The 25,623-nt window shown below is 37.0% G+C and overlaps 1 protein-coding gene across 1 annotated transcript in view; it reads right to left on the reverse strand.

Moving 5' to 3' along the window:
- Positions 1–323: 323 nt before the first annotated feature.
- The window catches only part of LOC148949585 (putative methyltransferase-like protein 24), a 121,085-nt gene continuing 95,785 nt past the window's right edge, over positions 324–25,623 (reverse strand). Inside the window, exon 4 of the mRNA XM_089093022.1 lies at positions 324–941. Coding sequence (XP_088949148.1) covers positions 703–941 — 239 coding nt within the window. The 3' untranslated portion in view covers positions 324–702. The remainder of the gene's footprint in view (positions 942–25,623) is intronic.

Here is a 25,623-nt window from a genome sequence, read left to right on the forward strand (position 1 = left end):
ACAAGTCTTAATTTGTTCCTTTTCTTGTCTGAATGTTTTGTATCTTTGTTGGGGCAGTGGCGGATCCAGGGGGCAAGGAGGCGTCCCTCCAGCATAGTCTAAAGTAGTGTAATTTACTTAATTAACCCAAGTTTGCGTTAATTAAACTTGCTTTTAGCGCAAGTTTATCGGATCAACCTATTTTGCGCCCCCGCCTAAGTTTTTTTTATCGGTTCAACCTATTTTGCCCCCCCCCCCTAAAAAATCCTGGATCCGCCCTTGTGTTCGGGGATTAAGCCCCTCTACTTTTTTAACGTTACCAGTGTGATAAGAGACGAACCATAATAGCCTTACTTTAAAGAAATATAGTAGAAAGACTCAATCAGAATTCAAAAACAAGCGAGTTACATAACCTTTTAAATTTACAACAATTTCAATTAAATATGCAAACTCTACCTATGTATATAAGACTCTTAGTCTTTCCATATTTATTTTGATATTCTTTATATTGTATCAAGAGGCTAAGATTATTGATTTATCCCTGGGATCTGTGTATATCTCCCTCTCTCAGCTTTTAAAACTCTGGTCCTTGAGGCCAATGGAAGGTGTAACTAGGTTTCACGAGTTGTTTCTGTATTTGAATATATTGATCGTCCTAAAAGTCTTACATAGCATATCAACAATAGTCAATGAAACATAAAGAATAATCTAATGCAAAATAAATCAAACAAAATAAAATTTTGGATTATACCAAGCCATCTCGTAAATAAAGAAGTCACTAATATTTACAATCTTGTTTAGTTTATCACTGCCCATTCCAGCCTGTGAGCTGAATCTGATAAATCCGTGTTTTTCCAATTTCCGTATTTGTTGGTATTTGAAGCGGTAGTTCTGACCATCGTTTTTTGACATTTGAAAGTTATGAGTTTCTAATGCTATTTGCTTGATCTGGACTGTAACACCTAATAAAGAAAACCATAGTTAGATTACTCCAGAAACGCTGTAGGACTATCCCAAGGGAAAGAAGAGAAATTGTCCTTACGGACCTGTTGCCTTTCAGAGGTATAGCTCCACCATTTTTTTTTTGCAGGGGACGGGCAAGAGGGGTCTCCATTCGGAGAGTCAAGGGGCTTGGGATATATAATACTTTTTTCTCCAAATTACTTGGGGGTCAATTACCCCCTTGCACACCCACCCCTCCCCCAGAACGACGGCACTAGTGCCTTTAGATCGAATATGCAAAGTTTCCTCCAAAACTTTTTATGTTCATCGGTTGCCTTTCATTTACTTATTTTTCATATCAAACAGTTTGTGTTAACAAACTCTAAGTAAAGAGCGACTCGGCCTAATAGTAACCAAAACTCTAAAAAACAGAACTTTGGCAACAATAGACACATCAAAATAATTGGATTTGTACGCTGATTCCAAATATATAAAATTTCTATTTCCTCTTCCCCAAAACTCATTTTGTGTTTATTTGAAGGCTCAATGAGACAAAGGGTATTTGGGCATGAAAATGCACTCTTTGAGGCATACATACACCCCCACCCATGGGCGTACGGGAGGAGGGGCAGAGAGGGCAGCTGCCCACCTAGAACATCAAATTTACGCTAGATATGAGTAGTATGTACATATTGAATTTGCCAAGGCCCCTAGGAATTTCAATGTTATTCTATAGAAGCTCTACACCTTTTCAAATAGATTCTGAGCTCCCTCACATGGCATTATACTATGTTCCATCTTGTGCTACTTGGGATTTGCATAATATGTTATGAAGGACAAGTTATTCTGACATAATTTAAGTAGACTAGATTTCTATTTCATGATATACATGTCTTTTAGGGTAAATCCGTGTCAGAAAACCGGAGCGTCTTGTTTAGCTGCCAATATATATCAATTATTTTTTTGGTATATATTCAGGTTTCAGATTAGAATTTTCTACAGTTTGAATAGTTATTCAATCTACTAGTATCAATATTTTTGCAATCATTTACATAGATATAGAATATTCTAAGCGACTTCTGGTGAGTAAAATTTTCTAATTATTATAATAAAAAGAAATCTATTTTTTTGTCTCGCCATTAAGTTAAGGAAGAATTTCCTTACTTACTCTTTTTTTTCACCATTCTGTTAGCTCTTTTAAAAAGCTTCATTCTTTTAAATATTAAACAGTCCATGTATTTCAATTTTAGTAAATATTCAAAAAAAGAGGGGTAGAACAGATGTCTCTTTCGAAAATGCTAAAAAAAAAAAAAACTTAAGCGTATAGGGTGAGATATAGGTTAGAGGACGAACCCTTTATATACTCAATAATTTTTTAGTTTATGCTATGTCCAGGAGACTTTTTATTCCTTTTTCTGTGATTTTAAGTATTTCATAATTTAGGTAGATAATTTTTAAAAGTTTTGCATAAAAAAACAAATCGTTTTAATAGTAAATTCAAATTTCAGGGGGATTTAGCCCCCTCCCCTCCAACAATACAAAATCTTAAAATATAATGAATATATTTGATAGAAAACGCAAAGTATGCTATTTTTTCCATTTAAATAAAATCTCTCCTCCCCTCTCCTTTGGTTACGATTGTAAATGTCTTGAAATAGTTCTTTTCATTCAAAAAAATGTAATTTTCCAATCGTGTTTTTAAAATGAGCTTTCTTTATCAGCTTAAATAGAACCACCTGTGTTTAACCTTTTTACAAGTGCCTATAATTTCAAAACAACATTTGACATGCGTCTTATCGTAGTTAAGATAAAAAACGGATGGTGATTAAGACGGGGGGGGGGGCTTTGTATAATTATAGTCGGAAACTCAGAATTGATAGGGGGGGGCAAGATGGAACGATGCCACATTCTATGTGTTTTTCGTTTGTTTTTGGCCAAATTAGACGGATATTTTTTAATTGTATTTGATGAAATCAAATGGATTTCGCTGTTGATTAATCTGCTTTTATAAAAATATAGGACGGGGAAGAGGGAGGGGGGATGTTTTTGAAATCCACCTTCCCTTGAAACTCAGAATTCTCTAAAATTTTAATTTGAAAGCTTTTTTTTTTAATATTTCATTACTAAATTTTCCTTCTTTTTAAGAATTGTGAGGTGTATTCATTCTATTATCCCCCATCCAAACAGAGATCAAGATGAGATGATATCCCATCGATTGAGGCTGCAAGGCCATTAGTCATCCGATATGCTAGTCCCAATCCAAATTCGATGGACCCTGCAAGAGTCACTCCAGCAAATGGCAGCTTAACACAAAGCTCTGCAACCTAGTAATAAAATCAAGAGATAATCGATGGATTCTCATAGTGCGTCAATCTCATCCAATGAATGTTGGGAGGGAACTGTTCTTCATGATTAACCAGGTAATACAGATTTAGACACGCTGTCTAAATTTTTAAACGTATATATTTTTTTTTCTTTTTACTTTTTCAAGAACTATGAAAATTTTCTCAATTGCGTAGCTTTCGACGAGTAAAACGTGAATTTGTTTCTAAAGTATTCTATAATAATCCTTTTTCATTGGCATTAGCCAAATTAGCAGTATATAAGAGACTTATTATACCGCAGAAGTAGAAAATAGCTTGTCATACTTTTCTATAGATTTTTATAAAACCTTACCTCTAATTTCTCTTTTAAGCAAGATGTTTTCTAATGCAAAAAACCAATTATTTATTTAAACAAACTTTATATAAACAAATTCCTATTTCACAGTTGAAAATTGAATAACTGTTCTTAAACTGGGATATATTTTCGCAATTATCTTTTTATGTATTTAATCCTTTTATCAAAATAACCCATCAGGAAGATTGAATATTAAATCAACAGGTATAAATTTGAATGTTAATTGCTCGTTACAAAGTTGGGTTTTAACTAAACAGATGTTTTTATCTTATATAAGATATTAACACAGGAAAAATCGTAAAATTGTTGTCACAGCACATTTCTATCTAACGCTGTTTCTGCAGCACGCTATAGGCTAAAAGAATATAGGATAAGGTGTTACAAACGCAATTTTAACCTGGAAGGATATTTCAGCGCGTGTGTGTGTGCTTGTGTGTGTGCGTGTGTTTTTGTGTGTGTGTGTGTGTGTGTGTGCGTGTGCGTGTGTGTGTGTGCGTGTGTGTGTGTGCGCGTGCGCGTGTGTGCTTGCATGTGCGTGTGAGTACGTGTGTTATAAACAAAATTTGTAATTTATTATGCATTGTTTTTTAAGTAATACTACAAGCAAAAATTTCTAATTTATTACGCATTTGTTTGATAAATTCGAATCCAATTAAGAAAAAAAAATTATTCCAACAGGTATAATTTGAATGTTGAACACTCGTTAAATAAGTGATATTTCAAATAATTGGATTTTTATATCTGAGCTGAAGAGAGATATTAAAACAGGAAAAAAGGATTCATGATAATTTAAAATGTGAAAGCACAGTGTTATCAAAAACATTATTTGGGTGAAACCGTTTTTTGGACATTTTAGACAATTATTCGGCAAGACAATTAGAGACATTTTACAAGACGATTTTAGAATAAATTTTCGAAAAAGATTTGAGGCTGACACCCTAGGGTTGTGACAATACACAGCTTATATTTGAATAGTGTTGTGAATTCCACTAATCCAACTTGAAAGGGCTCGGATCCTCCAACCACGAAGGAACCTCTCAGACCCCGAAGGTCCACCTCAAAGCTCTAAAAAGAACCGTCCATTATTTTAATTGCACTTTAACGGTTTATATGGAAGGAGAAAAAAAAGTTACTCGTTTACAATGATTTATTTAGTATAGGTTAACCACGTCCAGCACTTCAATCAAATCCTCTACCAAACGACATTGGAAATCACGGATTGTTTAGAAACATACACCAACACCAGTAACCAATACTTGGGATTCATGTCCATTAACTGGGGCTGAAGAACAATGTTTCATAGAATATACTGCATTGGTTGAAAGTTGGTTGGATTTTATTGAGAATTATAGCTAAGAGGGACAGGTACTCGAGCTGGATAACTATTTTGCATTTTTATTATGAAATTTTTTTTTTGAATTAAACCATTAGTTTTATATATCCTTCTCTTGTTGTGATTTATACTCTAAGAATAATACTTACTTGCAATGACTAAAACAATATATATATTTTTAACATGTTCTGTTGTCATTTTGAAAGACATTAGCCAACTTTTGCAACTTTTTTTTCTTCTTTTAATTGTTCAGGGGGAGGGACAATGACTACAAAAAATTGACATAGTTTATCAAATTTTAAAAAAAATGGTTATATCACATAAAAAATAAAACCTTTTTTCAAGAAATTCATCAAATAGCACTGTCGTTGGATAATACAACAACGGAATTTACAGGACCATTACTATCACCGCCAATTGAGTTTAGAGATGAACCTATATTAGTTGTAGATAACATGGAATGGCAGGGGGGTTTTATTAACGATTTTTTTTTGGGGACATAACTAGCCTAGACGATTTAACTTGTGATATCGATACGACTAAGGATCCTGACTGGGTGGATAGATTTATGCATTAACATTAAGGCATTGTTACTAGTGTAAGTGAATTAGATCCTCTTAAAGAAATTACATCGCGGGGCAATACAGACTGGCATACTAAATTGCCCCAAGCACTTTGAAAGATGCTCTAGGAGACCTCGTTCCATTTCAAACCATTGCAGCTGAAAAGACAGGGGGTTATTGGAAATTTTGTGTCACCCCCACTATTCTACTTAATGATACAACAATGCACATTGTTAAACCTAATTTTTCCGGGGACATTATTGACGACGACTTTACTATTAACGAATTGGGTACAGTACAAAAAGGCGCTAGGCATGAAAATAGTACTCAGTCCTCAAAATTACGGGCATTTTATTTGTTAGATTTTGTTTTAAATCACATAAAAAAACTTAGGGTAAATATTAACCCTCCCAGGGAAAATATGGTTACGGGGGCACTGTTTTAAATGACCCTGTGAATTTTCTCCATAGCGACATTGACAGAATTTACTCGCAATTTGAGATTCAGATTCATAAAGGGAGGGAATGCGGGGTGCCTAAACCAGCAGCTAATAAAAATGTTTATTTAGAAAAGGAGACATCCGGGGATATTTTTTGTTTTCATTTTTCAACTGGGAACCAGACTTCTTAACCTAGTCTAAAAGAATTTGAAAACAACTTTTTCAGCTGGTTGAATCAACTAATATCAACTTTGGACACGTTTAATGAGAGGGGAAGTGGGTCCACCATTTTATACATTGAACACATGGATCTGAATCTCAGTAGATTCAAAAAAAACTTTATTTTAAGAGGAGGGCGGGGTAACAAAATAAATTACCACCCAGATTTGTTTGCTACGGGAGGGGTTCCAAGTTTCAAATTTGAAACAGGGATGCAATGCTTCAAATACACATTTTCAGCAGAAGCCCCTAAAACATTGTAAAGAGATTTGTCAATGAAAAATATAGACCGGCATACAAGTAACAGTGGGAAAATTTTTCTTAAATTAAATTTTGTCTTTTTTGTGGGTATACACCCGGTATCATTGAAATATATACGCATTTTTTAGAAAAAAATTTAAATTCTTGGGGTGGGGGTCGTCGTTCTTCAGTATGAAACTGAATTTGTAAATAGGGGAAAAAAAATAAAAAAGGGGTTTTGTATTCAGTCGGAACACGGACGGTATATATTATAAAAAATTGGATATGGGTCATTTGGGAGCCTCCCAAAGATGTAAATTCCTATGGTCATTTTTTCCCCGTTACAGCAATAATTTGACTCCTATCCCAAGGTAAAAAATATGGTGAACGTCTCTCTTGCCCTATGTACCTTTCCCCATTTAGATCTGAGTGAACACTCTCAGCTAACCTGAGCCATTGCGAAATTCATGGGAATCACCGAATTGAAATGCCAGCAGAAGGCAAAGACACTTTACAATTTAAAAATTTCCAAAAGTGTCTACTTTAAATTGATAAAGTGTCTTAGGATAGTGAAACAAGTACTGGTTGAGGTATCAGACTCATCAAAGCCAAAGAGAGTCAAGGAACACCATCTAGTTGCATGTTCCTATGCACACGCCCGTTTTAATTCCAACAATAAAAAGCAGTTTGAAAATTTTTTTTTGCTATGGATGAGCAGTGGACTATGGAAAATCTACTGGTCTCTTTAATGGAAACGACGGGTGGCACAAATTAACGATTGCGAAACACAAACTATCCAATTGAAGTTTCACATGGAGAGCAAACTGCACTAGAACAGGGGTTAAGCTGTTTGGTTTTTAGGGGTGTCTTTGCTCTTAAAGACACGGTCCAGGATCACGACTAAGTTATGGACCCCAATTCAACGGGAAAAATTAACTTTTGAGAACGTGCTCACAATTCATTTAATTTAAAAATTGAACCGCAACTTTTTTAGCCGGTTTTTATGCATAACGCTAACTACGATCTAAAGTTTGTGCTACCAGCATTGGCGCATCTTCAATGAAATGGAACAGTAGATGATGCATGGGTGATAGACAGCGTTTCCTACAAAATTATACCTAAATCATCGGAAAAGCTGCTTGTTTTGGAATTTATGTGGAAGTTTGTCGAAGCCGACGTTGAGTACATGAATTAAATCCGCTGTTTAGAGTTCTACAGTTTTTTCCCCCAATCATTGAGTAAATTAATTCATGTGCAGAAAAATGATGACGGTTGTACTGGTTTCCCCCATCCCAAGCAACAATTTCCAAATGATTGATATTATTTGTTGACGGTCAAGGGTATAAATCCTTATGATTTTTATTATTCCATGTCGTAATTTGCCGAGGAAACTACTCCTTCGTTTGAATCGTTTTACAATATTCTACATGATCGTAGGTGCACCCCCCATGAATACAGTTTTGCTAAAAAAGTTTGGGCAGAGGGAGGGTGTAAAAAAAGGTTTGACTACTGCAAGCTGTATTTGTCGAGTGACGTGTTAACTCTGTTAGACATTATGTGTAAAAATATAGACAAAATTTATGAGGAATTCAATCTTGATTTGGACTATTATTTTTCATCTCCTCATCTAGTGATGGACCTCATACTTAAAATTAGGGGTGAAAAAATCGGACTAATCACAGACACTAATCAGCATCTGTTCACTGAAAGTTCAGTGAAGGGGGATTTTGCTTCTCACGGGGATCGTATTTGGGAAACTGATCCAACAGGAGAGAAGACGGGGACAAAGTCGGATGCAGTTTTCCTTGATATAAATTCTCTCTACCCCTCGGCCAAGTCCCTTTATGTGCTACCTTTCGGTGACTGTAAATGGTTCAACGACCCTCAAGCTCCCCAGGTCCCCAAAACGGACAGTTGTGAGAAGAATGGACTGGTTGGATGGTTTTTTTTAAATGATCGGAAGTTACCAGTCGAACTTCATGACTCACAAAATGGGTTTGTTTTTCGATGCATCAATAAACCTGTCACTAGGGAATACTTGATTCCTCGCCATAGGTGTTTAGTAGAGGAGGACGGATTGCACTGGACATCTTCAAAATAAAACTTATCGCTTATCTTCTGCCAAAAAAAATATAGCCGTACATCATATAGTTTTAAAATGGATATGCAACAACGGTTTAAACGTCACAAAGATTCACCGAGCACTCTTGTTAAGTAAAAACCCTATCTGAAAACGTTTGTTGACACTTTTGTCAACAAACGTTCTGCAGCGCAGATGAAAGCCTATAAAGGAATTTATAAGCTCGGTTTGTATTCGGCTATTGCCAAAATGTGTGAGAGTGTTCGTAACAGGAATCGTTGTGAGGTCGTGACCGATCCAGAACAATCTGCTCGAAGTATTGCCGGTCCAAATTACACTTCCTTCACAATCATTGGCCCGGACATGGTACTATTGAATAGGAAAAAAAGACGCAATGTCTTGAATAAAAATATTGTTGCAGGCAGTGCCATCCTTGAGATGTGTAAAAAGATCATTTTGGAATTCTACTACAATGTGGCTAGGGTACAGTGGCCGGAAAGGCGGCAAGTAAAGGTCTGCTACGGGGACAGGGATTCTCTACTGTTAAAAGTAAAAACCACAAATCTAACTGCTGATTTGGCGCATGGTGAGATTATCAGCTGACGGATGTACTAAACCAATGGGGGTGGTCTTTACACAGAGCTAGTGAAACGCCTGGCACCAAATCGGCTTTTATTTTTTAAATCAGAAACTGGACGCGACATGATTTCCCTTGGTATTTTTGTAAGTCCGAAAGTGTACTTTATACAGACACATGATGAGAAAATCAAAAAACTCTGCAAAGGATTACCCACACGCTATGTGGATAAGAATTTTGACATAGACATTTATAGGCATTGTATTGTTGAAAATACATTTCCACGAGTAAAATTGCTGGCAATTCGTTGTCTCAACTGCAGAAACTTTACTGTAAATGTAGAGAAAATTGCCATGAGTACAATCTCCGACAAGGTCTATTTTTGTCAAGATGGGGTGACCAGCTTCCCTCCTGGTCACTATTTAACTTCAGACCGGACCGAATGTGTTATCCATAGTGAAAGTCTCGGTTTGAATAAAGTCATATAAATTATTTCCTAAAACCTTTGGGAGGGGGGCCTCGCGGCCTTTGGGGGGGGGGGGGGTCGCGGCCCGGGGGGGCGGCCCCCAGCGGGGGCGCACCGCCACTATCAAAGTTATCTTTTTTTTTACTTGGAGCAGATTTTTTTTGTAAATGTTTTATTCAAAAAAAAGTGATATTATTTCAAGTGCTTTAATCTAATGTTGTATTTTTTCTCTATAAATAAACAAAAAAAGTATTTGTTTATGTGTTTTTTCTCATTGTGCCTACATGAATGTATTTTTTTTATTAATAAATTTAAAAAGAAGTGTATTTTTTCATGTTTAATGTGCTTTTTTCAATGTATTGTTACTTTTTTTATGCATATAATAAAAGTAAATATGATTGATTATTCGTCTTCTTCTTGAACAGAGTAGTAGGGAAATAATTTAGTCATTAGACAATCATGGTCTACAGTTAGTTGTCCAGGTGAACTGTTGAAGGGAACATGTATCAATTTAAAACACCATTCAGATTGTTTCAGTGAGGGCCCTCAATATCGTCCAAAACAAAACTCTTAAGTAAAATAATTATAAATTGCGATAAAATGTTTGTGAAAAAGCCGAAAAAAATCTACTATTGTTACAGTGTTTAGCAGGAGACATAAGATAAAATAAAAGTAATTGTTGCCGTCACCATGGGACTGGTGCAGATACACTTCATTTTGGGATTTGTTGTTTTTAGTATTATTGAACCAAAATCTGCGCTGATCATTAACGATCTGGCTGAAATCAATTGTACAATGGTCCCATCAAATGCTGCCAGTGTTTAGTGTTCACGCTCATTATGAAAAGATTTTTGTTACTCTGGCTCTACACAATCTCTTTCATCAAAGCAAATGTATGCAAACACTTGCTTTGAACTGCACCTACTATATCATCTACAGAGTTGTTCGTGAGTCTCTCTCGGTAATAACCCTCAATAAACAAATCCATCCAGGTGCCCCCAAATTTCTGCTCTCAGCATACAATCAGGCAACTAATAAACCCCACATTTATATTCTATTGGACATTAATCAAAATACACCCGAGGATCTGCGTGTAGTCACAGATATTTTCAACAATGAAATTACAGTATATCTCCCTGTGAATACTAAAAAGACCTATTAGTCGCTATCATGACACTGAAGAAACTACATAAAATAGACATTTGTTTTCAGTTCTAAGCACTTCAAAACCTCCGCTTAGGAAAGCAATACTCAAACATGGTATTGACAATGATTTCATTAATCTAATATCTGAACTTTGTTTAAATTTGACCGAGGGTAATGTTCAACTGCCAGAAGTAGTTAAGCAACAGGCAAAGCAACATCGTTCCATTGTACGTACATTGGACTCTAAAAAGAAAGGAAAGAACTCTAAAAGGACACGACTTCTTCAGGCGGACGGTAGCTTTTTCACACTTTTACGGCCAATAGTCGCAAGACATGTAAACAGTTTTCATTAGAGAATTCAAAAACCCTAGAAATTGATTCTAATTGAACTCGGTCTCTCACCCGTGGAAAACATTGAGAATAATCCGAGTTAATTCCTTGACAATGAAAATATGGGTGATGATAAAAAAACTGCTTTTACTTCAAAATGCACTTCGCTGAGTGGACAAACACAGATTCTGTCGGTCGAAGCCCACTGCTGTTGGTATTGATCACGAAAAAGAATCATCTTCTCAAGAGTCTGCTGCTGGTGCTGTAACACAATTAAAGAACGATGAATTGGATTCATTTGTATTTAAAATTGGAAATCAAATGACCCACTCATATCTTGAAAAAAGTACATGACTCCTAACCTATATCTTGGAAAGTGATCAAGATCTTATTCAAGTTTAGATCAATGTGAAAGAGATTATAATTCAGCGCAAGAGCTTTAATCTACTTGATTTAATCTATAACAGGGTTACAAATTATAAAGAACTATTATCATTTGACGCTCATTTATAAAATTTTTTAAACACATTAAACTTCCCCGAAAGTATTATCAGCGATACACAAATTCTAAAAAAATTAAATGACAATGCATCATCATCATCAACAACATTGACATCATTAAAATCGAAATATGAAAAAGAAGAAGATCTTAAAACAATTTGGAAAAATACGAGCATACCGTTGATGGCTAGACGAAAGTGAAAACTTATCATGTTAAAGTTATAATTACCAACACCACCATTAATAGCCAGTACACCACAGGGTAGCAGACGGTAAACAACACTTTTACGTTCAAAATGGCTGATGTTATGAAAGATGCTTGTAAAAATATTGGTGAGGCAGGAAGTTTAAATTCCCCCACCACTCTTTCCAAAGTCACTGGTGTTCACACTAAAAGTGTACAAGACTATCTATAAAATGATTCAAGTTACACTCTGCATAGATATCATAGACTTTGTGCTAATCAATATCGAAAAAGTAAAGCCTTTTACCCATTGCAAATAATGCAAGCAGATCTCCTGACTCTAGGTGAGATTCAAAGACGTCACAATACACCGTAGAAGTACATTCTACTTGCAATCAGTGTTTTTAGTCGCTATGCATATGCAATTCCATTGCGATCAAAGAGAGGTGTTGAAATTGCTCAGGCCATTGAAAGTATTCTCGAACAGGATTCATCTAAAAAAATTCAAACGGATCGCGGTGGTGAATTTGTTAATCCCCAGGTTTCAAAAGTACTAGAGAAATATAGTACACTGCTCTATCATAGTTACAGTCCTATAAAGGCTGCATTGGCCGAACGATTGATAAGAACTATTCAACTTTTAATTTTAATATATTGTACACTAAAAAATACACCGGATTTTATTCATGATATAGCTAAAATCATGTTGATTTATAATCAACAACCTCATTGATTATTGCCCAACTCTACGCCAAGGGAAGATCTTCATTCTGATCATGATATAATTGAGGCCTTTCTTAAACAGTATTCAAAAGAAAAGATTATCAAGAAGAACAATATATTCAATTTTGGTTATACTGTTTTAAATAATAGAAAAGCTAATGTTTTTGAAAAGGAAAATAACTTATGGTCCATCGAACTTTTTAAAGGTGCAAACATCCTTGACACTAAGCCCATGGCTAATCGCCTGCGGGATACCAAAGATGAAAATATTCTCTGTGGCTTTTACGACTATGAATTGCAAAAAAATAAAAATGCTAGTGACAGCTATTCAATTGAAAAGATATTAAAGACACGTACTTGCAGGGGTAAGAAACAGTTACTTGTTCGGTGGCCAAGATACAACCCCGATTTTGGTTCTTGGATCGGTGTTGAAGATATTGACAATGCTCAATGATTTCTATGTAACTTTCATTTATAGTGTATCCAATCCTCTCTACAATGACTTGGATACGACAAGTGATTTTTAGACAAAACTCTTCCCCTCCATCAAATTTGACGTTGGGTATGAAGTGGGTCCTACCGACTATATTCTCAAAAATGCCTATGAAATCCTGAAAAAGGGTCGTGTGTATGATATAAAAATTAGACCATTTGACTGTACTATAAACCGGTTGTGCTGTATAAACTAAGAATTTGCTGAAGCACTTAAAGCTAGCGACCCTCTACATACGAGTTTAAAATATATTGAATTTGATAAGATAGGATATTTGTCTCGTACAACCAATACAGAAATCTCATATCATAAGAATTGTACATTCCATTTTAATTTTTCATTGGAACTTGATAAGATTTATATTATATCCTCTGTTGACACTGAAATAAACATCCTCAATAGTAATCTGACAGACGTTCATGGCCTTAAACAGAATATGATAAATGGGAAAATTGCTGGCACCGTTTACGGGATGGATCAATTTATTTTTGATGATTATCCACCTTGTTTTGCCTCGGAATCTTGCATATTTCTCTATGCATCCTTTGTGGAAACGTCGAAAGTCGGTAATTCAAATGCCCCCCTCCTACGTGTTCTTGAAAGAAAAATAACTCATGAACTTGTTCATCACTATAATATAAAGCATCTTCAGTATGTTCCTTAAAAAACTACGTACTTGAAACTCTGCTAGTTAACACTAAAAAGTAAATTCGGTGATTCTCCGGCAATAACAAAAGGCTTACCAGTGATTGCATATCATTTTCGACCCATTGTCAACGATAGTAGACTAACCTAAACTTAACAATAGAAGAATTCCATTTGTCCGCCCTTATATTGAATATTATGTTTGTGCTTTGAGTTCACATCAAATAGGCAATGGATTGGACTACTACAAGGGGCATACTACAATGTCTGGCTCTGTTTTTGGTAGCTGGTTTGCTTGGCCATTTCTTTCTGCACTACCCCTTGCCAGAAAATACATTGTTCCTACTGCATCGAATTTTGTAGCCTCCACACCACAGGGCTGGGGGTCGGGAAAGAATTTCAAGGATAGTGTTAAGGAAAATATTATATCCTTAGCAAGAACCGTTGGTGAGTAACTAAAATCCTGGCAAAATTTGGAGGGATTGAAAAGGATGCTTTTGCGTCATTCACTCATCAGTCTCCAACCAGGTGGGAAGTGACTAACATCAACAAGTACTTTGAGGAATAAAACAAGGAAGACCAATAAGCGGAAAAAGAAAAAGAAAAAGAGTGTTAGATCAAAGAAGGAGTTCTTCTCTTAAGATGACTTATCTCCCCCACAAGGAATCATATCCATCAATTAGTTCCTCATTGAATCTATTCAATGCTGAAAATGTTCATGTCAGTGTCAAGTATGGCTACTATGAACAAGTTTACCCCCAACAAACCCTCTAGGAAAATATATACTTTCAAATATTTTCCAGTGAAGATTATTTCATTAATTTGTCATCAACATTTATTGATTTAAATGTTGCGATGAAGAAAATGTCAGATAATACAACTTCAAAAGCTGGCGATGGTCTCTCCTACGAGAACTGTATTCTTCACAGCCTATTCAAACAAATTAATGTATTTATTAATTGTACTTTGGTGAGCACTAGCAATAATTTATCCAACTATGCAAGTTACGTAGAATTTATGATGATGGCACCAAAGGCATACAAGGAGTTGAGAGGACAATCATTGGGCTATGAATATCGATCAGGTGTTGATACTGACGGTGAGTTGACTACTGCAGTGACCCAAGAGTATCATCTAGTTGGAAAATTAAACCATGAGATATTCAATATATCCCAATGGTTACCCCCATTGTCAAGATTGACATAAAGTTACAGATGGCACCATCGAATTTCATTTTGAAAAAAACACTTCCTGCCGAACCCGATGCAAATTTCATTATCGCATCGGCAATTCTCCACGTCCGAAAACAACAGGTAATGAGCTCTGTTGCATTGGCAGTGGAAAAGCTAAGAGCCAATGGTAACAACATTAAACTTCTTGTCCCCCATACAATCACCAATCAACGTCACATTGCCACCGGCTCTCGTAGCTATAGCGATTCATCATTTATCAATGGAGAAATCCCATCAAAATTGGCATTGGCCTTTGTAAAGCGTGGGAGTTCCGTTGTATCCTGGACTAAAACTCCCCATGACTTTAATTTTGTCGATCTATCTTTCTACGTGTGCAAAGTGAATGGTATTCCACTGTACACTCTATCATTTGACAAAAAATCCTATAGAAATCTGTACGAGTTAACCATACAATCCCTAGATCATGACTCTCAACTATTTGAAAATGGAATAACCGATTCAATGTTTTTAAAAAATAATGGGGTTATTTTTTTTGAATTGTCGGGCACACAGGATATGAGTATTGTACGAACAGGACGTGTACATTTAGAGTATACATTTGCCGGTGCTCTGACTGAGAGTATCACGCTAATATCCCTGAGTCAATTTGAAACCTATTGGTAAATCACACCCGACGGCAGTGTTCTACTAGACCTAGCATCATGAACACAAACCAAATAATCAATGTATTTAGTATGGATCCATACATGTCCCAGTACAAGTCCTATTGCATACATTAGGACTTCATTAAAAAAATTCCCAGTGTTAACAATACCCTTATCATTTTTAATAGCAGTTTATCAACTTTGGTCAAGAGCGGTCATTGGCTATGCATCTTTCAAACAGCGAAAAATGTTGAATTCTATTATTCTATTGGCCTATCGTGTAAATTCTAGGCTCCATACATCAGAAACATCATTGAAAGCTTAGGGAAAAATATTCTTCAAAATCAACAGAAAGTAGAGGATTTAACGACTACAACAAGTAGCTTTCACACACTACTCTGTTTCATGTTCAGATGTCGTGGCTACACCTACAAGCAGTTTCTCAACAGCTACGTTGACTTACCTCGTTTTAACGACTTTCTAGCGGATAATATACTTACAAGCGCATTTAATATTGATTTTAGTACCATAAGAATGAACTGTTCTATACATGTATGTGAAATTGTTTATTAATAAAAAAAAATTAGATACATGATAAAACGACTTTTCTACACTTTAGATTGCATCCACTGCTAGATATTGGTCGACAACAACTAGTGAAGGTAGATTATCTGAATTCACAATGTACTGATCCTGATGTACTGCAGTTTCAAGGTTACAATTTCCACAGTAGAGCATGACTTCACTCTTGTCATATCTCTTTGTATAGTCAATGATACTAATGTCATGCATTCTATGTAATTCACGTGTGTCAATTTGCTTATTTAAAGCTCTTTCATAAACTATGTCCTCGATTGTCGAATCATATTCTGTCCCCCCCAAAAAAAAATCAGTGGACTAATAATCATACCACCCATTGTCATCACAGCGATGACTTAGAAACTATATTCCTTTGCTGTTCCAACAGTTGAATCGCTGACACGGTTCCTCCTCCAAGAACAATCGAAAACCATGACGATACCAACCTCGTAACAATAAACTAAAATTACGGTTAGAATTATTTACAATAATACCGGGATATGTATTCTCCCACTGATTACATTTATCATAATGACAATTGGAGCATAGGTGACGTCTAGGATGAGAGTCAAGCACCTTTTCAAAACAGAAGCTACAACCTTTAATTTGTACAGCATATCCTCTATGCAATTTACACGGGTTGCATAATCTACACTTTTCATCATACTCATTAATCATTGTGCAATTCTGACATGATGACCAGCTACCCACTGTGTAAATACATAACTGACATGTCTGGAACAGTTTGTTGCGTGTTAACACTCTCACTGCCACAATGAAACTGAGCTAGCAACATCAAGAATTATCTGGTATAGAAAGAGAGAGAGAGGAGTAGATCATCCTTGAGCATCATCTTTCTCATTAAAAAAAGTCCTAAATTTCAAAACTAATGTTTAAAAGCATATCCACAATATTATTTTGCCGTTTTGTGATTAATATATCAATAAATTGTGTAAATGCATTTGGACCGCGACGTAAAAGCTTCATATAATAGTCTAATGATGGAGAATCGATTTTCATTATATCGACAAGCATCCCCCGAGAAAATATCCTCCTTTGAATAGACAGCTCTAGAAAATTGTCATCTAGAATCAAACGTTTGTCCATAAGAACTGGATTCCTCATGACTCACTTTTTCTCAAATCTATCCATTTTTAGAGTCCTAATTCTCTCACAACCAACATCAGACTAACCAGAATTTTTTCTACTCTAAAAATTATACTCTAGTCTACTATAGAAAGAAAAAAATATCATTGATTTAGAAACAATTTTAATGAACAAAATTACAATAATAATAATAATCACTGGTGCATTTAGTACTCATCAATATATTTCGATAGGACATCTAATGCTGACCGAAGTTTATTTATATGGAGAATATTCACTTTTCCAGCAAAACATAGCTGCTCCTCCTGCTTAAATTTGCTTAATGATATCACGTATCTAGCATACATAGCGTCTCATTCAAGACATAGTCTGCAACCAGTGGTTACTTCCACAGCCACATCGGGTACTCAAATATCAGTGCTGTTATTGTTAGCTCCATCACTTATCTTCACTAGTTTAAATACACCACTCATTTTTTCTCCACTTTTATCTTCTCAAATAAACTATTCTCCCTGAATTCGATTATCTTACTAATATGATTTTTAGCGAAAACCATTTCTTTTATTTAATTCCCAACAATATATCAAGTTATACTCACTCTCTTTGAAAAGGTGTAATGCCCTGTAGAAGTATTACCTATATGCATGGGGATAGTCACTCTCTTTGAAAAGGTGAGGAGCTTCTATAGAATAACATTGAAATTCCTAGGGGCCTTGGCAAATTCAATATGTACATACTACTGATATGGGTGAAAAAGCAGATGGTTGAAAAAGCAGTTGAAAAAAGGTAGATGGCTGAAAAAGCAGTCGATAAAAGGTAGATGGTTGAAAAAGCTGGAAATAAACAGCTGAAATGACGGAATAAAAGTCAAACAAGAAGCAATTATCCATAATGTCTTGTAAAGATTTAGCTCTAATCCAAGAATATTGATTAATGCTGAAGCTTATTGATGATTTATGGTTTTTGGTGATTACTTATTTATAAAGATTTCATAGGTATGATAGAACTTGCTGGTAATGTAAGGTTTTTGTGAACTGCATTATAACTTCAGCCCCCCTCTCTTCATCACAGAATCGGCTGCCCTCCCCCCTAGAGAAGAAGGTACACACGCCCATGCCCCTACCCCCACAATAGAATGGCCCATCTCCCCTCTTCCGTAATAGATGATGCGCACGTAATTATCGATGTATATAATTTTATGAAATATAAATCAAATCCGTTTAGTTAGATGAAGCTTAAAAATAAATACCGGAAGCATTTTTTCTGCAACAAGAAGGGAGATGTCACCCCGCAGCACCCTTATTCAGGCTTAGTCTATATAAGAGTAGAGACCAATTCCTACCCCCCTCCCGTATCCCTTCCGATATTTATCTAAAGGTTCACAGGAAGTTAGACAATTTGGAAATTGAAATATGCTCTTTAAGACATCTGGCCCCTCCCCCGCCAACACAAAGGTCCAACGCCCTCCTTCATAATAGTTTGTGAGCAATTATACATCACTAAACATAATTACATGTTGAATCAAACAAAGTAACTTAGTTAAATCAAACAATAAGATAAATGTCCATATTACCATTCTCTTGTATTACCATTCTCTTGTATGGACTACGTGACTTTTCAGTAACGACTATGCCACCGTGTGGAACTATTTCCTTTGCAACTGGGAATATCAATATATTACTGATACTTTAAAATCGACTGGCTGTCTCAGGATTTTTAATCGATAGCAATTTCGTTTTCCATGGGGCAATATTATAGTTTGGTACCACGAAATGGCACAGAAACAGCACTTTCTCGTAGCTCAACCTTTTAATAATAATCACTTACAAAGACTAATGGAACTTTTTTTTTCCGTTTGGAATGAGCTCTCTCCTGACCTCCTTGGTCCATCGGTTCAAGACGATCATCCCTGTAATAAAAGATAAAAAAAAAAAAATCACAATTCTACTTTTTGTAGATTAGAGCTCGAAATTTCTATGTCAGGGCTCTCTGATAAGTTGAATCAAATCTTGTGATTTTAATCAAGACCTCTTGCCTTTTTAGGGTGTTTCCCACTTTTTTGAAAATCAGGTAATTTTTTTCAGGCTCTTAGCTTTTGATGTGTTGCTATAGACCTGATTATTTTTATATATTCTGAATCAGCATAAAAAGCCAACTCTTTTGACATATTATTTGTGATTGGAATTTGTTGTTTTACAGTTTCGGTTACTACTAGCCCTAGTCGCTCCTTACTTACATTTCGTTGCTGCGAAGTGTTTGAACTATTGAAGTGCTGCAGTCAGTTTTGTGTACAAAAATTTGTAGATGAGATCCACTATTTTGAAAATTTCGAGGTACTAACAACGTCTTTGTTGTGGTACACACCAAACAAAGGAAAAATGAATCAGGTCAAAAACGAGTCAAGTGTTGATTTGTTGCAAAAACAAGCTTGAAGCATAAAGTGGGCGGGTGTTTCCTCCATCCACCTGCTTCCATTCTATTTTTTTTTGCCGAAAACATGATTTAAAGGATTCAGTTTGAATGATTGAGGAGCCAAAGTGAACCAGTGGCCTCACAAGCCCAGCCCTTTCTGCGGCAACTTTTTAGAAGAACGGTTGATTTTATTTGAAGTGGAATCCTGGAAAGATTTTTAATCTGCATGACTTGAAGACCAAAGTGGGCCTATAGCCATTCAAAAAGGTGTCTCTTTCGGGCACACCTCACAACTAACCTTTTGGTACAAATTAGGCATCCTTCACCTTGTTAGAACCGAAGTCATACAAGGATTCTCAGTTAATATTGTAATAAAAGATATGTTGGCGCATGGTCACTCCGATAGCCCTTGTGCTCTCTCCTAGCCATTTGTTGAAGAAAGGTACGCATGGTGTATCTTGTTTGAGCTAGGATCGTTCAAGGGTTTTCAATTGATAACATTAGAGAATCAACTTGGACGAGGAAACCTCCAGTGTCATCCTGCCGTAACCATCGTCAAGCTCCAAGCTTCAGCCGAAAATTAGATTTGTTCCACAAATTAGATTAGTTAGATTAGATTAAGGAACTGAAAGTAAGTAAAAGAATAAAATATTTAGGATTTTTTTTTTATCGGAAAACGGAAGTTTAAAGAGTCATGTTGATGAACTAATTAATAGAGGTAAAGTGGCCATGTCTGCAATTTTTAGAAATCCGACGATAATGGGAATTAAAAACCTAAAAATGCATAAAAGAATATTTAATACAAAAATTTTACCAGTATTAGAATCTGGAGCGGAGATTTGGGGCGGAGAAGCGGCACAGAAGTTGGATCCCTCCAGCTCCAGTATTATATAAGTCTGTTTGGATTACATCAGACAACTCATTCACAGATTCTGAAAGGTGATATGGGCCTGTTTTCGTTAAAACTACGTATGTCTATTTTGATGCTTAGATTTTGGTTGAAGCTCATTAGGTGTAATGAAGATAGACTAGTAAGAGCTGCTTATTATCAGATGTTGAGTTGTGGTTCGAAAACGTCGTGGCCCTCCCAAATTAGGTCATTACTAGAAAGAGTGGGAATGCCTTACTTATGGAATGACGGTCTTGGTTCCTGTGATCCACCAACAAATTTAGTAAGTCAGGTATGATTTATCTTAGAGGGTCAATAAATTCATTATTGGCAAGGGCTGGTTTTAAATTCTGCTACATTGAATCATTATAATCAGGTTAAACCTAGTTTTGGAGAGGAAATTTATTTTAAATTCAATTTACCGGCTATGATTTTATGTCGATGGATTCAGCTTAGGGCGAATTGCCCTCCAATCCAGAGCAGGCAAATGGTGTTCGACAGGGGGATAGTACATCCTGATGGTCGGTATGTGTGTCCTCTTTTTAGGGATGAGGACGAAGATTTGGACCATTTTCTCCGAAAGTGCCCGGTGCTCTCTGATTTAAGGGAAAATTATTTACATGGGATTGTTTTGCTGCTTCCCGGAATTTAACAAAGTAGTAATCCAACCACAATATTTCGTATTGGTGCGTACATAGAGAAGGGATTAGAAAGAAGGAAAAGTTTTTACAATTAATTAATATTAATTATATGGAATTAAAGTTATTTTCTCGATAATTTACCATAAGGTATTTTTCGCTATGTATCATGTTAATGTGTGTTTCGTAATTTGCTCTGTTGTGATTTCTCTATTTTTCATAAATTTTTGTGTGTATATGGCTCTTGGGCTTTGGAAATACACGATCTATCTATCTATCTATCTTTGTTTGAATCGGAGTCGTGCAACGATTTGGAATCTTATTGATTAGAGGAACAAAGTGGAGCTGGGCTGTTATTCTCCAATTCAATTTCTCTGCATACCTACCAAATTTTTAGTAGAAAAGTAGATTGTCCACCTTCTTTGAACCAGAATCACACAAGCAATTACAAATAATCACGATTGGAGACAATATGTTTGGCCATGGTCCCTCCAACAGGTCCTCTCCATCTGCCTGTTGATTTCTTTGCAGAAAATCAGCCATATTGCACTTTGACTGAAGAGGAGTCATGCAAGAATTTTAATTTATATCAATAGAGGTAGTGGGCTCATGGCCCATCCAATTTCTCCCGCCTTTCTCCTCATCAGCTTTGTAGCATAAGGTTGGGCATGTTGCGCTATATTTGGACCGACGTATCACTTGGTTCTTAAGTCTGAATGACTGGAGGACTAATGGAGGCCCATGGCCTTTCCACCCCCTCACCGTCTGCCAACCAGCTTTGTAGCAAGGCAGTAGACACTTTAAACCTTTTTTGAACTGGAATAACGAATGGATTTTCAATATGTATTTGTGGATGTACACATTGGTCCATTAGTCTGTACAGCACTTCCCTCCCCCACAGTTACAATGCCAACTTTTTATAAGAACGGTAGACATACTGCGCCTTCGTAGAACTATGCCAATAATGCAAAAACTTTCAATCCGTATGGATGGAAACTAACAGGGGACGGTTTCCCCTACAATCCCCCTCACCACCCCTTTCACCTCCAACTCTTAGACTGAAATGTAGTGCAAGTAGAACCATTTTAAATCGAAAACTTACAATTATTTCAAACCGTATTAATTTTGGCACACAGTAAGATCATGGTCTGTCAGTAGAGGAGGGGGTGTTACTCCGACGATTACACCACCCCATCGAATCCCGATCCGGACACTTTTTTTTAAAACTCCCACGATCACCACGTGGTTTATGGTCCAAATAAGGGCATAGCCCCCCTAGGGAGAAGGATTGTGTAATGGGGTCAATGACCTCTTTTTCCAAGGTCGAGTTATTTGATGTTTCTATGTGTAATAGCTCCGGGGCGAAGGTTGCACATGCGCATTGAATTCTAACGGGAACAATATTATTGATCTAGGACTCGAGGGGGAAGTGAATTTCCGAAAACTTGATTGCGTAATCGAAGGGGAAGTGAATTTCCGAGAAATTGATTGCGTAATCGAAGGGGAAGTGAATTTCCGAGAACTTGATTGCGTAATCGAAGGGGAAGTGAATTTCCGAGAAATTGATTGCGTAATCAAAGTGTGTCAACAACAACAACAACGACCTTGACATTCGCTGAGAGCGTGCACTTACAACAACATCGACCGCGGAACACCTGTGCAGTCGACCTCAATTCACCTATCGTGAATCAATAATTCCCCTTAGAAACAACAAATTAATTTCCCCTTCTTGACAGATCAATCAATCAATGACATCATCTGTCAGACTTTAAAAATTTCCGCCTAGAAACATTTTTCCAGGAATGGATCCATATCATTAATGTCTTTGCCTCGGGAACAACTCTTTTGGTCGAACTCCAAAGGATATTAATAACCAAAGGCCATGGAAACAATTAGGCAAGAAACATCTTAGCGATGAATTGTTTTAGCGCGCGAGAAGGTTTCCTATTAATTTGAAATGCGTTAGCACAGAGATGCCAATAACAAAGGAACACGCTGAATTTACGTTTAGTGATTATTTGGGCGAAACCGTTTTAGACAGGTTATGGAACTATTTCGGCGAAACAGATAGAGACATTTTAAAAGAAGATTTTTGAAGAGATTTTGGAGGAGGTTTTGAGTGTGGTCGTTATAATACACAAGTTTCATTTGAACAGTGTTGTGAGGTCCTCTAACCCAACCCCAAAGGGTTCCAATCCTCCTACCCCAACCCCGAAGGAAGCCCCCGGTCCTCAAAGCCCCCCAAACTCCCAAAGGCCCTCCACCGGTCCCCCGAAGGCCCACCCAGACCCCCAAATGCCATCCCCAGGCCCCAAATGTCCCCCAGGCTCCCAACTGTCCCCCCGGACACTCAAAGGCCCCCCAAGCTCCCAAAGGGCCACCGGCCCCCCCAAGGCCCACCCAGACCCCCAAATGCCATCCGCGGGCCCCCCAAAGGCACATCGAGCTCCCACAGGACCAACGGGGTCCCCAAGGCCCTTCACCGGTCCCCACATGTCCCCCAGGCCCCCAAAGACCCACCCGGCGCCCCCAAGGCCCCCCCACACCCCCCCAAGACAACCCCGGCCCCTAAAGCCCCTACCCCCGGCCCCCAAGGCCCCCCCCAGCACCCCAAGGTTCCCCCACCCTCAAGGGACCCACACACCCTCAACCGCTCTCCCCGAGCCCCCCGCTTTCGGTGCTGGGTGTTGTCTGAAACCTATGATTTGGGATGTGTAGTTTGCTACTTCAGGCTTTTCTGAGCTAAGGTTTCCTAGTATTTCCTAGGTGAATTTGTCTGAAACCAATAGTTTGGGATGAGTAGTTTACTATTTCAGGCTTTTATGAGCTAGGTTTCTTAGCCTTTCGTTGATGTGTGTTGAGTGAAACTTATGATTTGGGATATGTAGTTTGTTATTTTTGACTTTTTATTTTTGACCCACAGACCCTCAAAGGCTCTCCCCGAGCACCCGTCTTTCGTTGATGTGTGTTGTCTGAAACCTATGATTTGGGATGTGTAGTTTGCTACTTCAGGCTTTTCTGAGCTAAGGTTTCCTAGTATTTCCTTGGTGAAGTTTGTCTGAAACCAATAGTTTGGGATGATTAGTTTGCTATTTAAGGCTTTTATGAGCTAGGTTTCTTAGCCTTTCGTTGATGTGTGTTGAGTGAAACTTATGATTTGGGATATGTAGTTTGTTATTTTTGACTTTTCTGAGTTGGATTTCTTAGTCTTTCATAGGTGAGTGGTGTGTGAAACATATGATTTGGAATGTGTAGTTTGCTATTTTAGACTTTTCTGAGCTGGATTTATTAGTCTTTAATAGGTATGCGTTGTCAGAAAATTATGATTTGGGATGTATAGTTTGCTATTTCAGACTTTTATGAGCTAAGGTTTTCTATTATTTAGTAGGTGAATGTTGTCTGAAACCAATAGTTTGGTATGAATAGTTTGCTATTTTTGACTTTTCTGAGCTAGGTTTCTTAGTCTTTCGTTGGTGTGTGTTGACTGAAACCGATGATTTGGGATATGTAGTTTGCTATTTTTGACTTTTCTGAGCTGGATTTCTTAGTCTTTCATAGGTGAGTGTTGTATGAAACCTATGATTTGGGATGGATGGATTGCTACTTTTGACTTTTCTGAGCTGGATTTCTTAGCCTTTCATAGGTGTTTGTTGTCTGAAACCTATAGTTTTGGATGACTAGTTTGCTATTTTTGACTTTTCTGAGCTAGGTTTCTTAGCCGTTCATAGGTGAGTGTTGTCTGAAACCTATGATTTGGGATATGTAATTTGCTATTTCCGACTTTTCATAACCGGATTTCTTAGTCTTTCGTAGGTGTGTGGTGTCTGAAACCTATGATTTGGGGTGTGTGGGTTGCTATTTTTTTGACTTTTCTGAGCTGGATTTCTTAGCCATTCGTAGGTGTGTGTTGACTGAAACCTATGATTTGGGATGGTTAATTTGCTATTTTTGACTTTTCTGAGCTAGATTTCTTAGCCTATCATATGTGTGTCCTTTCAGAAAATTATGATTTGGGAGGTGTAGTTTGCTTTTTGGACTTTTCAGAGCTAGGATTCTTAGTCACTCATAGGTGTTTGTTGTCTCAAACTTCGAGTTTGGGATGAGTAGTTGGCTATTTCAGACTTTTCTGAGCTAAGGTTTTCTAGTATTTCGTAGGTGAATGCTGTCTGAAACTTATGATTTGGGATATGTAAATTACTATTTCGGGCTTTTCTGAGTTGGATTTCTTAGTCTTTCATAGGTGTGTAGTGTCTGAAACCTATGATTTGGGATGTGTAGTTTGCTATTTTCGACTTTTCTGAGCTAGGTTTCTTAGCCTTTCATAGGTATGTGTTGTCAGAACATTATGATTTGGGATGTGTAGTTTGCTATTTCAGGCTTTTCTGAGCTAAGGTTTTCTAGTATTTCGTAGGTGAATGTTGTCTGAAACCAATAGTTTGGGATGTGTAATTTGCTATTTCCGACTTTTCATAACCGGATTTCTTAGTCTTTTGTAGGTGTGAGGTGTCTGAAACCTATGATTTGGGATGTGTGGGTTGCTATTTCAGGTTTTTCTGAGTTGGATTTCTTAGTCTTTCATAGGTGTGTAGTGTCTGAAACCTATGATTTGGGGTGGATGGATT

This window comes from Artemia sp. Qi Xiang Cuo, chromosome 8 (assembly GCF_049724085.1).
Source record: "Artemia sp. Qi Xiang Cuo chromosome 8, ASM4972408v1, whole genome shotgun sequence".
In the NCBI taxonomy this organism is placed as follows: Eukaryota; Metazoa; Arthropoda; class Branchiopoda; order Anostraca; family Artemiidae; genus Artemia; species Artemia sp. Qi Xiang Cuo.